The sequence below is a fragment of the Carlito syrichta genome, unplaced genomic scaffold (genome assembly GCF_000164805.1).
Source record: "Carlito syrichta isolate Samal-C Ts95f unplaced genomic scaffold, Tarsius_syrichta-2.0.1 Scaffold305659, whole genome shotgun sequence".
Classification (NCBI taxonomy): Eukaryota; Metazoa; Chordata; class Mammalia; order Primates; family Tarsiidae; genus Carlito; species Carlito syrichta.
The window spans coordinates 697416-714848 of record NW_007249755.1 but is presented as its reverse complement, the minus strand read 5'-3'; the positions used below and the strand labels follow the sequence as shown (position 1 = coordinate 714848).

Here is a 17433-nt window from a genome sequence, read left to right as displayed (position 1 = left end):
CCAAGTAGCCGGAATTACAGGCATGTGCTACCACACCCGGCTGATTTTTTGATTTATTGTAGAGATGAAGTCTTGCTGCCCAGGTGGGTCTCGAGCGGGATTACAGGCTGAGCCACCGAGCCGGCTCTTATTCATTTCTTATTCATGGCATCCCACGAGGGAAAAAAGAATCCTCACTCCCATGCCTTTTTCTCCCCTTATGACAGGGATTAATATTCACTGCCTCTTTAACAGGACAATGCAAGAAAGACGAGAAACAGCAGTAGCCCAGGAGCTGGGAATGCCAATTCTTGCCCCTGGGCTGCCCTGCCATGGGCGCCTCAGTCCTATAAACCCACTTCTTTCATCTGTATCTCAAGGATTAGATGCTATGCTTCTCAGTCTCCTTCAGCTCTGCAACTGAGCTCCTAAGAAAACCAAATCTAACTTTATAATCAAGATTTTTTTTTTAAGAGTTGCAGGGTACAAGTGAGGGTTTGCTACAAAAGTAGGCTGCATGCAAGTGAAGCTTGGGCTTCTAGCTGGCCCTTTCTCTCCTTGGTTAATAATGACATTTTAAAAAGATGGAATTAATGTGATCAGGAAACAAAAAAGTTTGTCTATCTACCTATCTATCTATCTATTTATCTATCTATCATCTATTTATCATCTTTTTTGAGTTGAGATCTCACTGCGTTGCCCAGGCTGGTCTTGAACTTTTGGGCTCAAGTGATCCTCCTAAGTCAGCTTCTTGAGTAGGTGGGACTATAGGTGTGAGTAACTGTGCCCAGTTGAAACCTATATTCTTAAAGAATCTAAGTGCAGGCTGGGTGCAGTGACTCACTCCTATAATCCCAATACTTTGGGAGGCCAAGGCAGGAGGACTGCTTGAGTCCAGGAGTTTGAGAAAAGCCTGGGCCACATAGCGAGACTTCGTCTCTACAAAAATCAAAACTGTTATACCTCATTTCTCTTTCCTGGCATCTCTTCAGTTCATACATTTCATAAATGACTACAAAGTTCTACTCAAACCTTTATGCTAAACTTAAAAGTTCCTTGTAGCTTTGATTTGACTCTTAATTATTGGTCAGTTTTTTAGTATAAAATTTTGCAGAAGCAGAATATGAAAAGGCTAGTTTGCGTTCCACCTGATTTTTACTTCTCCAAGACAAGGGAATTGTTCTTACCATGTCTGCCTCTTAGCACCTTCAGTCTAGTAGATGCTCACTGGCAGTATACTTTTTAAAAAGATTTCTCTCTGGTTTCATGAAGTGGGGATGTTGAAAAGTCTAGAACACAGAGTTGCTGTGCATCGTGGGTTTTGTCTGCTGTCCTGCTAAGTGTTTTGGTTTCCTTATCCTTTGCAAATGTTTTTTGCCAACACAAAGCACCATTACCTTTTCTCACAATTTTCTTCATAATTTGATTCCCACAAAGAAGTTATGACTTGTAAAGAAAACATGGCTACTATCCTATCAGAGTTAAATCTAATAACTCAATTTCAAGAAGAAAAAACGCAGATAAACTTATTAAAACAAAACAAAAGCTACATGATAACTCATCTCTTACAAAATGGTTACATGACTGGATATCAAATAGTCAAAAAAAGACACAGACCAGAGTACCTGCTGAGATCCTAGTTAATTTCACAATTACAAAGTTGATAGGCATTTAGTCATTTCTCTTTCAGAATTTACCTTATTATATGATATTAGAAAAAATGAAAATATTAATGTTCTCTATTAAGAAAAGTTTAAATGACACATACTCTATATAAAAATTTTGGTTTAAAGTTATCTTCAACTTATTCAATGCCCTCAAAAAGAAAAAGAAAGAAAAGAAAAATCATTGGGTAAGTTCCACTGCTTGATTTAAAAAAAGTTTTACATGTTAGGGATAGAATATTCTTTAATTGGCAGGTAGAGAATGAAAGCCAAGTCAAATTAATGAAACATCATGGGTCTTGATGACCCAGAAAATTATGGTGAATAAATATTACCTAAAAGGAAATTCAAAAAAATTCCTGTTGACGGCATTTTTCCTGACATATAGGGGTTCACTCTGCAATCAAAAAAGGCAAAATGCTGAGTTCAGAAATGCAAAGCAAATTTATTAAGTTGCTGTCAGTTAATATGATGAATAATGATCTGAATTCAATAAGTCAATTGCTGATGGAATTGTAAATGTCAGCTGAATTTATACTGAGGGCTAGCAGCTGTAGATATATACAAATGGAAGAGTTTGCCACCTCAGAGTATGTGAGGGCAAGGAAAATATAGAAAAATTTTTTGTGCATGTGTGCAATGTATTTTAAGTGCTCAGAAAGTGAATTTTACCACAATAAGAATGAACCACAATAACGTTACTAGAAATGTACAGATATCATGGCCTGTACACCTGCATGCTCTTCCTTTGAGGGGCAGCCACACTGGTTGGTTCGCTCTCACCTGAGTTTGCAACGCCTTCAGATACATGTCAGGGAGCTCCTGACGTGCCATGCAAAGGAAACAGCAAGCCAGGTAGAGACAGCAGACCCACATGACCAACAGCAAAGCATCCTGCTAGGAGACTTCTTGAAAAGGGACTTCAAATTCTGAGCAGATGATAAAGAGTTAAAAAGAGGCTGCTTCTATATGAGAGGGCTCAAATACACATTCTGGAACATGAGTGAGAACAGTTCTGTTTTAAGCCCGGGTCAAAAGTTGCAGCAAAAAGAAAAGCATGACTAAATGACTTTCTCCCACTTCCCTAATTTATAGAAAAATTGTATGTATGATTTTTCTTTCAAAGCAAGCTGAAAAATGTTTAAATGGGTAATTTAAAAACAGTCTTCAGAAAATCTTATTATTACCTTTTCTAATTTATTTTTGAGTCAGGGTCTCACTCAGTCACCCAGGCTGGAGTGCAGTGGCATGATTGTGGCTAACTGTAGCCTCGACCTCCTGGGCTCAGGTGATCCTTCCTTCTCAATTTCTTGTGTAGTTGGGACTATAGGCATGTGCCACCAGCCCAGCTAATGTTTTGATTTTTTAACAGAAATGAGGTCTCGCTATGTTGCCAGGCTGGTCTTTTTTTTTTTTTAAATGTTTAATCTTTATTTTATTTTCAACTCCCTTTATTTTTTTGGGTAGATCCAAGTTTTAATCTTAATCATATCCTTTTCTGGCAAGAACTTCCTTTCATATTTTTTGTAGGACAAGCATACTGGCAACAAATTTCTTTCTTCCTCTGGTTTTATCTAAGTAATTTTTAATTTTTCCGTTATTTTTAATTTTGGTAAAATACATGTAACATAACACTTACCATTTTAACCACCTTAAGTGTACAGTTCAGTGGATTTAAGTAAATTCACATTGTTGTGCAACCATTATCACGCCAGGCTGGTCTTAAACTCCTGGGCTCAAGCAATCCTCCTGCCTTGGCCTCCCAAAGTGCTGGGATTACAGGTGTGAGCCACAGTGCCCAGCCTATCTTTTCTAATTTAAAGTCTATAAATGACATACACAAACATATGAATTGCATAGAAAAGCTCAAGAATTAGTGGCTAACACAATATTGGAAAAGGTAGCAGGACAAAAACTGGTGAGTGAAGACCGTTTGGTGGTCTATAGGCTACATAAGGGTCAAAATGGCAGAATGCAATAGCCACCTGAAGTCATCATCCTTCAAGCTTCCTGGTGATATGTTCCACTTCTCAGGTCCTTCCTGGGCAGCCTACGTCTGCAGGGATGCTGCATTAGAACGGTGGCCTGCGTGTCACCTTCCCCCAACTTCCAAGAAGAAGGAACAGGGAAGAGGCCAATCTGCACAGATCTGTGCCACTGGACTCTAATATATCAAGGTGGATTTGGCATTTCTTCCCCAAAACTAATGAAACAAACACTTGAGAAAAATTATTTCTAGAAATTATTCTCTATTTCAGGTTTCTTTTCATGCCCCCAGTTTCATTTATACTGAATAACCACCTCTGATCAATATGTGAGAAGCTATTATAGCGGTACAAAAATACCCACACCAGATTATTAAAATGGAAAGACCACACTTAAATTCATGGAAACAGTACTGCAGTGATGACTGCAGTTCCAGATCTTGATACCCTACTCCATACGAAGCAGGAACTGGCACTTCCTGGGCAAGGGGAGCCATTTTCCTAATTTCCTACTGTTTAAAAATGGTCAAGAGTTGCCACATCTTGGGGGCTTACCCTTGAATTTCAAGTGCCATTTAGAATATCACTTGACATTTTGAACAGGTAAAATCAGCTGCTGCTCTACACTACCCCGTCTGCAGGACAGGCATGGTGTGAAAACACTGCACCTCTGCTCAGTCTCACCTACACTGTCAGCAGTGTCGCATCAGCAGCAGGGCAGATCTCCAGGGCTTCAGCCACCAGGGCAGCCACCCTGTGCCACAACCAAGGGCCTCAAAGGGTACAGTTGAAGGTCCGGGGCTCGTTCAGTGCTGCGGTTGGAGGTTCGGGACGCCTTGTCTGGGTAATCTTCTGTTTCGGGTTTTTTGTCTCTTCTTCCTCTTCTGTTTCACTTTCACAGACATGAACCACCACGCTAGGTGTCGACTCAGTTCCTGCATGAAGTTCGTATTTCTCTCCTGTGGAGGCAAACAAAGTAAGAACCAGGGCAGAAGCCTCACTTCCAGGAAAAAGGACTTTGTCTCTTGAATCTTCTTGTTCCACTCATATTTTAATTGTTGGTGATTGATTTTAAGTTTTTATTTTTATTTTATTTCTATTTTTATTTTTTGAGTTGGAGTCTCACTCTGTCACCCAGACTGGAGTGCAGTGGCCGCTCCCGGCCACCACAGCGTCCACCTGCTGGGCTCCGGCGATCCTTCCGCCTCAGCCTTCCAAGTAGCTGGAACTACAGGCGTGCGCTACCATGCCCGGCTAATTTTTTTGATTTATTGTAGAGATGAGACTTTAAGTTTTTAAATCCTATGTCAGATTATTTTATCTTGTTCTGGTGCCAGAGATTTGATACTTAAAGGCTCTTTAAAAATGCTGTTTCAGTACTGAGGTCTTGGGAGCTAAATGCAAATGCTAACTAATGTTTTGTGAATAATGCGAATATGCTGAACTTCATAATGGTTTCAGTTTTCCCTTTCTTCTAGGACCTCAGACATCCACGATGATGCCGTAACATCTAAAATGGCACTAAGCCACTTTCTCTTTGAAATGCTTCTTGTATTCCCAATAAAAGACATAATGCTGTCTTGGGTGAACAGCTACTCTGAACAAGCATGGCATCAGCTTCGGATATTATTTTAAAGGGAAGAGAGAAGTAGAGAAATTAAAGAGAAGAAACAGAACAAACAAAAAAGAAAAAAGAGTGAAGAAAAATGTGGAAGGGATGATAATATGATATCACCAGTTCCTTGCAATAGATCGAAAGTCGCTGTCATCGGTTGGGTACTTGATGGGATGGGGAGAGGAGGAAAATGATACACACTGACTGCCTATTAAGGACTAGTAGAATTTGCTGTAATTACATTTATTATTGTGTATATATCATGCAATATTTATAGCTATACTGAATGGTAGGTATTATGATTATCCCTACTTTATAGATGAAAAAAATTCAAGGCTCAGAAAATTGAGGCTGATAAATTTACTTTTTATGCTTTTTATTTCAAGAGTTTTAGTGGGTACAAATAGTTTTTTGTTACAGGGTTGCCTTGTGTAGTGGTGTATCCAATAGGTGATTTCTCCTCCCTCCACTTCTTCCCACTCTCCCCTGCCCGAGTCTCCATGTTCATGACAGCACGCGACGTGAGGCTGAGAAATCTCCTCAAGACCACGGACTAGCAAATGCCACAGCAGGAATTGGAACCTGGGTGTGTGTGATATCATCCCCCACTCTGATCACACGGCCACCAGTTGGCTAGAACATACATTGCTGAATATGGTCTTCCACAGAAAAAGTTTCTTAGGGAAAACAAGAAAAATAGCAGTTTGTTACCTGGTCCCAATTTGGAAACAGCACAGAGTAAATCGTAATTTATAACAGGCATTGCATCCTCACTCTGCTTCCAGCCCACGGGTGGGGAGGCGGGCGGTGAGATGAGGAACTGTCTGGCAGGCTGTGGTGGCAGGAGGTACGACTTGTCCCGGGCTTCACTGGACACCTGCACCTGCAGGGAGTGAGATGCTCAAAGCTAGTTTGCAAACCAGGCTGTATTTTCTTTATTTTCACCTATACGTCAACGTTACATCTTTTGGGAGAAAATTTAAAATTTCTCTTAAGCAGTTCATAATCTGTAGGAGGGTGGGACCGGGTCTGTCTGGTTCACCACTGAACCTCCAGTGCACAGCATAGTGGCTGCACAGACTAGGTGCTCAATAAATATCAGCTGAATAAGAAAATTAAATGGATGAACACATGAATGCCAGAGAAAGGAATGGCAGTAACTACTAAGTTCCAATCTTAGCCGGGCTCAGTGGCTCAGCCTATAATCCCGCACCTTTGGGAGGCTGAGGTGAGTGGATTGCCTGAGCCCGTGGGTTCGAGACCCGCCTTGGCAACTTGGTGAGACCTCATCTCTACAATAAATCAAAAATTAGCTGGGCATGGTAACGCACGCCTGTAGTTCCAGCTACTTGGAAGGCTGAGGCGGAAGGATCGCCGGAGCCCGGCAGGTCGAGGCTGCAGTGGCCAGGAGCGGCCACTGCACTCCAGTCTGGGTGACAGAGTGAGACTCCAACTCAAAAAACAAAAAAAGTTCCAATCTTAGGAGAGACTGGGCTGTCATTTCTTACTTTTGTACTCCATCTCAAGAGATTCTACCAAGATACATCTAGATTCTTTCACTTGAGTTTTCATTTGGAATGCAAGATAACAACTCTCTTATTTTTATATTTGAAAACTAAAACCAAGAAAAAATATAATTTTGAAAATCAATCTGTATTTAATATATGATTAAAGATCTAAAGTCTTTATTTTGCTAAGTTTTCTGAGAAGAACTTGGTTTCTCAGAGAGTCACAGCAATGCGAGATTAGAATAATAAGCAAGGCCAATTCTTGGTAGTCTACAGGATCCTACAATCGCAAAGTCTAAGAGAAAGCCTTTTGAACCATTCTGTGCCACCTCCCTGGCCATCTCTTGCACCGGCAGCCATTTTCCATGGGGGGTTACTCGTATGAATTACAGATCACAGCAAATGACCAAAGAGATGTTTTCCCCAAGTCTCCCACGGACTTCATGTATTATTTCATGTGTGCCATCTTAGATGCACAGCAGAGAAAAGAAGCTCATTAGCCCTGGGCTGTCAGGGCTTAACCCACACAGAACCCCAGGTTAGCAAGCTGCCAGAAAAATGAATTTAAAATATAATGAGAATACATCTCATCAAAACAAAGCCAGGAGGGTAAATATGCTAAATAAATAAATCTCTCTAAAGTCAAGGAAAACATTTTATAGTACTTGCTAATTGGAACTGTTCAGTGCAGACACCTCTGATAGAATACTATAGAAAATGGAGAATTAAAAATACTTCTGGACAGAGAAAAGCAAGTTTAGAGAACAAGGTCCTTTGCACAAATACCTGTGCAAAATACAGCTTCAGTTTCTGCCCATTGAAGTCTGTTTCATGGAGTTCTATTCGAGCTCTTGCAGCTGCTTCAGGCTTGCTGAAATTTATCCTGACTCTTCGAAAGCTTTTGAATAATTGAAACGTAACTTGGTCGTCATAGATGGTGAAGAGTGCTTCAAATCTTTCCTGCGAGTTGGGGAGCAGCAGGGAAAAGAGAATGGAAAAAGAAAACCTTTAACAGAAGAAAATTTAAACCATCAAACCTAGGTCATGGGGTAGAACGTGTTACCCATTTCCTTCTCTACACAAAAGCATACTTTTCTTGCAGGTATACAAGAACAGGCATCCTGTACTTCATGCAATTTGCATTTTTAAATATGATTACCTTTAATAAATATTGTATATATTCAAAGGCTATAAAATAAATGTGAGGTATAAAAGAATGAACAAACATGCCCAATTTTGGAACACGGCTGTTGCTTTGAAGTACCCAGAGCACAGAGGGGGTTTTCTTCCCTATCACATTCCTTTCATCCTTCAAAGTAATCATTTCTGGAATTTTACCAATCCCTTGTTTTTTCTTTTCTTTTTTCCTTTTTGAGTCAGGAGTCTCACTCTGTTGCTCAGGCTGGAGAGCAGTGCAACATCCTTTGCCCAGGTGAACCTCCCGCCTCACTCCTCTCCCGAGTAGCTGGGACTAAAGGCATGTGCCACCACACCCAGCTAATTTTTTTTCTTTTTTTGTAGAGATGAGGTCTTGTTATGCTGCCCAAACTGGTCTCAAACCCCTGGGCTCAGGCAGTTCACCCGCCTCAGCCTCAGGAAGTGCTGGAATTATAGACATGAGCCACCGCATTTTCTTTACAGTTTTGCAACATTTACTTGTATCCCTAAAGATGTGATCCCCTATGTGTTCTTCTACAGCTTGGTTTTGCTTAGATTTTGTTCCCAAGACTCTCCCTTGTTGCTGTGTGTAACTGTAGATCATTCTTTTTCATTTGTATTCTATTGTATAGCCTTACCACAATTTATTTATTCTAATGCTGCTGGAGGTTGGACTGCCTCCAGGTTTTTACTACTACAGTACAGTTCTGCTATGAAGGTTCCAGTACAAATCTCTTGGTACCCATGTGCATCCGTTTCTCTGGTGGTTATGCCTTCAAGTGGAATTCTTTGGGCCTTTGAGTTTGCACATCTTTACTAGATAATGCCAAGTAGTTTTCCAAAGTGTACCAATTTACTCCTAAGAGCTGATATGTGTTGTGTTTTCTTTTATTTATTTATTTATTCTTTTGAGTTGGAGTCTCACTCTGTCACCCAGGCTGAAGGGCAGTGGCACGCTCCCAGCCACTGCAGCCTCGACCTACTGGGCTCCTGTGAATCTTCTGCCTCAGCCTTCCAAGTAGCTGGAACTACAGGTGAGCGCTACCACGTCTGGCTAGTTTTTTAAAAATTTATTGTAGAGACAAGGTCTCGCCAAGTTGCCTGGATGGGTCTCGAACCCGAGGGCTCAGGCAATCCTCTAGCCCCAGTCCCCCAAAGTGCTGAGATTACAGGCTGAGCCACCAAGCCCAGCTGTGTTGTGTTTTCTTCATATCTTTGCCTCTACTTGACATAGTTAGACTCTTATTAAACTTTTACCAATGGGTGTAGGAAATATAACACTAGCTCTAATTTTGGCTGTCATTCACATTTCCTTGAATAATGAGGCTGAGCCTCTTTTCATGGTTACTGGTCATTTGGGGTTCCTTTTAAGGTAGTATGCCGGTTCATATATTTTGTCCATTTTTCTACTGGGTTGCTTTTTAGCTGAGTCATAGGAGTTTTTTGTTTTTTGTTTTTTTTTAAAGCGAGAAAGCAAGATTTACAGAGAGGACAGAAAGCTCCCACAGTGGGAAGAGACCCAAAGGGGTTGCCCGAGTCATAGGAGTTCTATCAGAAATACTATTTCTCCGTCAATTATGTTTTCCCAGTATTTTCATTGTCATTTTTTTTGGAAACAGAAAGTTTAAATTTGAATATTACTGAATGTACGTCTTTTCTTACTGTGCTTTTGTCTCATAAAATTCTTCCACACCCTGAGAGCATGATGCTCTTCTAGACTGCCTTCTCAGTCTTATGATTTTAACTTTCACATATAAGTCTTTCCTCAGTTTAAAACGGATGTGCATGTATGAGGCGTCCCTCCATTCTACCGTGACCACTCTCTTTTTCTCTGTTGCTATAAATTACCTTGCATTTTCCAGAACCTCATACAAACTGAATTAAAAAGGATGTATTCTTTTTGGGGAGGAGAGTCTAGCTTCTTTCATGGAGCATAATAATGTTGAGATTTAGCCCTGTTATCATGGTGGTTCTTTTCGTTCCTTTGAATTGTCAAGCAGAATTCGAATGTATGGGTGCTTTGCCTGTGGATGAACATTTGGGTTGTTTCTAGTTTTGGACTATTACAAGTAAAGCTGCTATGAACATTCAGGTACAAGGTTTTGTGTTAATATGTTATTTTTTTTTTGGGGGGGGGAGAGTAAATAGTAGAGAGTGAGAGGCCTGAACTGACTGATAGTTATATAATCATCTTTTCAGAAACTACCAAACTGTTTTCTAAGGTGGTTGTACCATCTTACATTTCTACCAACAGAGTTGCTCCATGTTCTCAACAACACTTGGTATAGTCAGGAGTTCTGATTTTAGCCATCCTTCTGAGTGTGCAGTATTATCTCACTATAGTTTTAATGTGCATTCCCCTAATTACTACTGAAACTGAATATCTTTTTTTTTCCCCTGAGTCGGAGTCTCACTCTGTTGCTCAGTCTGGAGTGCAGTGACATGCTCATGGGCACTGCAGCCACAACCTGCTGGGCTCAGGTGATCCTTCCACCTCAGTCTTCCAAGTAGCTGGAATCACAGGTGTGTGCCACCATGCTCAGCTGGTTTTTTGATTTATTGTAGAGACAAGGTCTCACTAAGTTGCCCAGCCTGGTCTCGAACCCCTGGGCTCAGGCAATCCTCTTGTCTCAGTCTCCCAAAGTGTGGGGATTATAGGCTTGAGCCATCGTGCCGGGCTGAATATCTTTTTATAAACTTACTTCTCATCTTTGATCAAGTATCTGTTTAAATCTTTCCCCATTGTTAATTTGCTAATTTGGGCTGTCTTTGTATTAAGTTGTAAGAGTTCTTTTTGTGTACCTTAAGACATAAACCCTTTTTCAAATATGTTTTGAAAATATTTTCTTCTAAAATGTTGCTTTCTTTTTTCATTTTGAAATAGTGTCTTTTAAAGAGCAAAAGGTTTTGCATTTTGATGAAGCCCACTTTTTTTGCCTACTTTTAATAACTGTGCTTTTTGTGCCATATTTAGAAAATCTCTGCTATTGCAAAGTGGCTAACATTTTCTCCTATGTTTTCTTCTATAAGTTTTATAGCTTAGTTCTTACATTAAGGTCTATGATCTACTTGGATCCAATTTTTGTATAAGATGTGAGGCAACAGGTTAAAGTTCATTTTTTTTCTAGTGCCAACTGTTGAATAAATTTCCTTTTCCCTATGTACTGTAAATTATAAAACATAGTTGAGAAAAACTAAAGACCCAAATAAAGAAGAGAGATATACCTTTTTCTCCTCTGGAAATCACTTTTTGACATTATTGGTTCTCTCTGTGTATATTTATTATGTATCTTATTAGTTTCTCCTCTTCTTTCGAGTTTGTTCTTTTCTACCTACTTAAGATGGCTGCTTAGTCTATTGATTTTTCAACTTTTCTTCTAACATAAGCATTTAATGGATATACATTTCTAAGTACTGTTTTTAGATGTTCCCCACCAGTTTTCATATATGTTATTTTCATTATCATTTGATTCTTAATACTAATTTTCATTATAATTTCTTCCTTACCTCATGAATTGTTTAAATGTATATTTTTAAAATTTCAAATAGATGAGATTTTGTTTCTAATCTTTATTTAAAGTCTCACTTATCTTCACTATGATCAGAGGAGGCTATCCATAGTGATATCAACCCTTTGACATTTTCAAGGCTTGCTTTCAGTTCAATGTCATCAATTTTCACAAATCTGTGCTTAGAAGGAATGTGTTTGTGCAGCTGTTTGGTACTGTATTATAAATACCTTTAGTATATAAAGACTGTGATCTTTAGAAGGTCTATATTTTGATTTTTTTTTTTTTATCTGTTAGAACTATTGATTACCGAGAGAGCTGTTACATTCGCCTACTATTAGGTGGCTTTATTATTTTTCTATATAATTCAGTCACTTTGACTCCAATATTTTAAGGCTATGTTATCATGTGCATACAAAATATAATTTTTTTCTCTTCTTGGTAAACTGAATCGTTCTTTAATCATTAGGTAGTGACCCTCTTTATTTCTCTAGAAATACTGTTTGCATTAAAGCCTATTTGGTCTGGTATTAATATAACTGGTGCGGGTATCTTCTGGTTATATATTACATGAAAATAAATTTTCATCTTTTACTTCTAACCTTTATGTATTCTTATGTTTTAGATATGTCTCACAAAAAATGTGTGTGTACCTATAATGTCTGTGGTATCTGTATGTAACTAAATCCAGTCTGATAATCATTGTCTTTTAACTAAAGGCATTAGTCCATTATTGTGATTATTGATATTTTTGGATGTCAATTGTCTTATTTTATCTATTTATCTCAGATTTTCTAGGTTCTTTTTTTTTCCCTCTACTGCCCTCTTTTTCTTTCCCTGTTTTCCCTCCAAATGAAATTCTCATGAGTGACACTAATGTACAATTTGGGTCTTCCTTTAAGATGATGCAGAATTTCCATAGTGTTGGGAGCCGGCCATGGAGGCCAGCCTGAGTGTTAGGGATCCAGGAGGGCTGCGGACCCTGAGACCACTAGGATGAGTTCAGGAGCTGAGGGCCCATTCCTTCTTCCCTTCTGTGCTGTTTGGCACGTCCCACTAGCAGGGACTTTGAGGATCTAAGCATGAAGCGCTGAGAGTACGACAGGCATGGCTTACTTTAGGAGTCCATTGATCCCATTTCTCACAGACTGTGGTTTCGGCTTTAAACTTAACATAATTCAAACTCAGGTCACATTTGGGAGCCTTTAATACGGTATAAGTTTCTTTATAAGATTTAAAAGTATATTTGTAGAATTAGTATATACATATAAAGTGCTGTTTCAACTTTAATAATATAGATGATTATCTAGAGTTACTAGAAACAGCCCAGCATGAACTTTGGGCTGGGCCACATTCCTAAGGGCCCAGCATGATCTTTTGACTGGGCCACATTCTTTAGGAACTGGTTTGGGCTATGGTTGAGAGTTTCTATAGTGTAGGTAGAATTAGTGTAAAATAGAGAGGAATTGGGATTTAAGTTGGTCATTAAGTGTTGTGTATGCATAAGTTTTAAAAGTTATTGATTATTAGAATATTATGATATTAGAATTGTTGTATTGCTTTTGAGGAATATTAACCAAGCAGGAGGAACAGTGAGATAGTTTTGGGATCCTCCTTCCTCATGCTTGGGGAAATACCTGGTGGGTGGGGGATGCCCCTCATCCACCTGGCTCTATGTTCATGTAAATGTCTTGTGATTTAATTGGGATTGCCCTTCCTAATACTCGAGGAAACACCTGGTGGGTGAGGGATGCCCCTCATTCACGTGGCTTTGTGTTCATGTAAAAGTTTTGTGATTTAATTGGGATTGTTCTTCCTCATGCCTGAGGAAACACCTGGTGGGTGGGGGACACCTCTCCTGCACCTGGCTTTGTGTTCATGTGAAAGACTTGTGAGACTGTCTGTGTAAAATTTGGGGATAAATACCCGCTGTAACTTCCAATAAATGGCTTCTGCTCAATTCATTGAACAGTTGTCCATTTTCTTTCTTTCTCTTTATATCTATCCCTCCATCTTTCTTTCAATATCTATCCCTCCTACAGAATCGGCTTCTGCACTAGACAGAGTCCAGTCTCTTTCTTTCTCCTCCCTTTCTTTCTTTTTCTCTATTCCTCCATCTTTCTTTCTCTTTATTTCTCCAGAATAATTGCCGACGCCACCATACCTTCCAGGGACCCTCTAAATCTCTCTGCAGGGGCTGGCCCCCCGCACCATAGTTTTTTTTTTTCCCAAAGGCAAACAATAAACTCTTCTTTTCAGTGTTCACACTGGGAGTTTGTAATTCTATAGAAATAGCATCGGGAGGGAGTAAAATTATATATATATACTTTTATATATATGTGTGTGTATGTGTGTGTGTGTGTGTGTGTGTGTGTGTGTGTGTGTGTGTGTGTGTGTATATCCCCTAAGTACTTGGAGATGACTTAGAGCAAGAAAGAGGCAGAAGACTATTTCAGACATTCATTGAGGCTAAGAAAAAACTGTTCATTTTCCATTTATTAATGAATTGAGATAATGAAAAACTTAATTTCAACTATCAGAAGAATAGCTTTTTTGTAAATTTTCTTTACAAAAAAAATATTTAGGCTGGGCTTGGTGGCTCAGTCTGTAATCCCAGGACTTTGGGAGGCTAAGGCGAGTGGACTGCCTGAGCCGTGGATTAGAGATCAGCCTGGACAACTTGGCGAGACCTTGCCTGTATAATAAATAAAAAAATTAACCAGGCATGGTAGCGTGCGCCTGTGGTTCCTGCTATTTTGAAGGCTGAGGCAGAAGGATTGCCAGAGCCCAGCAGGTTGATGCTGGAGTGGCTGTGAGCACGGCACTGCACTCCAGCCTGGGCAATGGAGTGAGACTCCAACTTAAAAAAAAAAAAAAAACCCAAAATATTTGTGTAATAGTTTAATAAGTGAAGTGTAATAAAACAGATATAAGAATTTTTTCAATATATTTCAAAACATGCCTTTGGCTTGGCAGTGGTAATACAACATAAGGAGCTTAAAAATTAGCTTTTTCCTTGGTCTATATAAAGATCTTTCAATTATTTATTGATACCGAAGTACAAATCACACACTCCCTCATTTATTAACTTCTCTCAATTTGAACATTTATCTATCACTAGCAATATTTCCCCAGTGGGATAAAATACAAAATAATTTGTGATTAAATATTTTTCTAATGTTCAAAAAATTATATATATCCTAAAAATTATATATATATATTTGTTCATTCCTTTAAAATATATATATTAAGCAACCAACTGCATGCCGGACATTGTGCCCAGCCTGGCTTTCCCATGTACTATCAGTTGCTGCAAATGGGGATCGATTTTAGGATCAGTCCCACTCTTATTGACTATTCCTATATACTGAATACTACAAACTATTACAGATATGCTAAGGACTTTTTTTTTTTTTTTTTGAGTTGGAGTCTCACTCTCTCGCCCAGGCTAGACTGCAGTGGCGCACGCTCCTGGCCACTGCAGCCTCAACCTGCTGGGCTCTGGCAATCCTTTCGTCTCAGCCTTTCAAGTAGCTGGAACTACAGGCGTGCGCTACCATGCCCGGCTAATTTTTGATTTATTGTAGAGACGAGGTCTCGCCAAGTTGCCCAGGCAGGTCTCAAACCTGCAGGCTCAGGCAATCCACTCGCCTCAGCCTCCCAGAGTGCTGGGATTACAGGCTGAGCCACTGAGCCCGGCCACTAAGGATTTTAAAGTAGCATATCAGTTCTTAAAAAAGGTGGTGAATATGTCAGTGTGTTAGATATTGATAATTATTATTACTTCTAGGTGCATTTTGTGGTTTCTGCAGCATCTATTTCAAAGATGGCTGGCTTTGTCACTTATTGTTTTTCTTTTGAAAGTAGGATTTATTAAGACTGAAAAGTGGGAGGGGACCTGAAAGAAGATTGCCTGGCTCTGTCACTTATAAAAAGAATTAGAATTGAGGTTTTGTGAAAACACATCCTGTTTAATTCTTAGTAGTGGCTTATTTAAACATTTTAAATACTAAACAAATATTAAAATTCTCACGTGAGAGTTAAGAGGTATCAACACTGAACACAAGGGAAATGGAAATTAAGGAAGAACTAAGGAAGAATAGGTTATGAAATATTAGTAGTTTGCAATTCTGTACATTAAGCCATTTCCTTGCCCAGAGTAAAAGGACTATATATTTATTCCTAATCCCTCACAGCAATGAATTTTTCATCATACCAATGCTCTGTAAGACAGAAGCTATCTTGCAAACTAAACAGCTACTTGATAATCATATCCTTCTCCTATTTCTCTTCAAAACAATTTTCTTCCTCATTCCAGAAACACACTGTAGCTGAATGTTGCATGCAGATGATAGCAATGGGTCACATGGGCCTCTCTTCTCAATTCTAGTACCTGTGACCTAAGAATGATACAGAAACGAAGCAAGAGTTGAGTCGTCAGCTTTTTCTAAGTTCTGTGTCAGTCCTTTCTCTTCCCATCCATATTCCCTTTGATGCAGCATAAATATGGCTAGGAGATACGTGACTTCTAGCAGTGAGGGGTATAGGAGCATGAAGAATTAACTTGGCAAAGGCCAAACTATTGCTGTTTCCTACTGGAGGAAAACGGTTAAGCGCCCTCAGCTGGTGACTCTGCCCTGAGAGCAATACGTAGACTCCCTCCCAAGGTGGCCCCACAACCGGCATTAGCAATGCAAAAAGGATTAGGAAAACTGCAGATGGGAGGGAAGGGCATAATTTACAACACGGAATGAGATGATTTGTGATAAATATTAAGGACATGTTCCTGTCCGTTCAAAAATCAAATTACTATTTTTCTCCTCAGAGATGTTTCAGAAACAACTCACTTTTATAAGCTTCTGAATTCCCTAATGACGTAACATTATTATCATCCTGTTAGAAGGTGATGGCTGCACATTCATCTCAGATTAGACAGTGGGGATCCTGTAAAGTCAAAATCATCAGCAAACCCTCAACTCTTTCTGCTGTCACTCAGTATTCCCCTAGGGCAGCACAGCATAAGACAAATAATAATTCAATGGCATAAGACAAATAACGCCACCCAGAAACCAATTCCTGAAGCCTTTTCTGTTCCACAAGTAAGATTTCCACAAAATAGAAACCAGAAGCTGCCTTCATATGCTGAAATCACATGTGCAATAAGTCTGCAGCTAAAACAGCAACAAGTACCTTGCACCTAAAGTAGCTAAAAACATGTCACTGACAAATTTCTTGGGACCTCAAGAAGGGCACCTGGCAGCCAGCAGCAGGCACATGAACATGACACAGAAAGGCCATGTGGAAGGTCTGCTTCAGAGAACACCAGACGGGGTGACAGACGAGCGTGTGTTTCTTGACCTTCCTGGAACTGCCACAGCTCCACTCTCCGCTGCCCTATCCCCACCCAGGGAAGGCAAGGTTTAGCCACTTCATTGAGGAACAAACTGACTGTGATTTTGCCACACCGTCTGCTGTAGACTGAAACAAATGAGGAGCTCATCCCTTCTGTGCATTAAGGAGGAAGAGGAACAATCTCACTGCTGGGAAGCAGTGACTCGATTCATGCAGGAGAGAAATGATCTTTGGCATCTCAAAACAGAAGATTTTTTTTTTTTTACATTTTATGTCTTTCTGCAAATCTAATATAGAAACTTCCATTTCTCCAGTGTCCAGAGGCTGCAGGTTCACCAATACCACAGGTAAGGTCTCCATTCTGCCTGGAAACAGGCAAGGTGCTTGTGTTTCTCTTCAGTAAAACCACTAACCACACAGTCGGGGAGCTGGCCTTGACTGACCAGAAGAAAGCACACAAATAGCGAGCAATGGTGAATTGGAACACTTTACTTTGATAATCTAAGCTCTAAAAATTCTGGGATCTAAATTCAAAAGTGCTAGAAAGGAGCGGAGCATATTTTTTAAAATGCTGAAACCTCCTATATCCTTTATTATTTATGCTGCCTTCATCTCTTTTCAGATTGGAAAGAAACATGCAACTGAATTAAAATTCAAAAAAAT

At 39.6% G+C, this 17433-nt stretch overlaps 1 protein-coding gene across 7 annotated transcripts in view; it reads right to left on the bottom strand.

Annotated features, from left to right (window-relative positions):
• Window positions 1-3408: 3408 nt before the first annotated feature.
• The window catches only part of RCAN3 (RCAN family member 3), a 28754-nt gene continuing 14729 nt past the window's right edge, over window positions 3409-17433 (bottom strand). Inside the window, exons 2-5 of one of the 7 annotated variants that reach the window (XM_021714502.1) lie at window positions 10514-10515; window positions 7538-7757; window positions 5955-6126; window positions 3409-4587 (exon numbers count right to left, since the gene is read on the bottom strand). In XM_021714502.1, the coding sequence (XP_021570177.1) occupies window positions 4403-4587; window positions 5955-6126; window positions 7538-7757; window positions 10514-10515 (579 nt within the window). In that variant the 3' untranslated portion in view covers window positions 3409-4402. Of the gene's footprint in view, window positions 4588-5602; window positions 5921-5954; window positions 6127-7537; window positions 7758-10513; window positions 10516-17433 lie in introns of those variants that run through there. The other 6 variants (XM_008062168.1, XM_021714503.1, XM_021714505.1 and 3 more) reach the window with 6 other exon arrangements.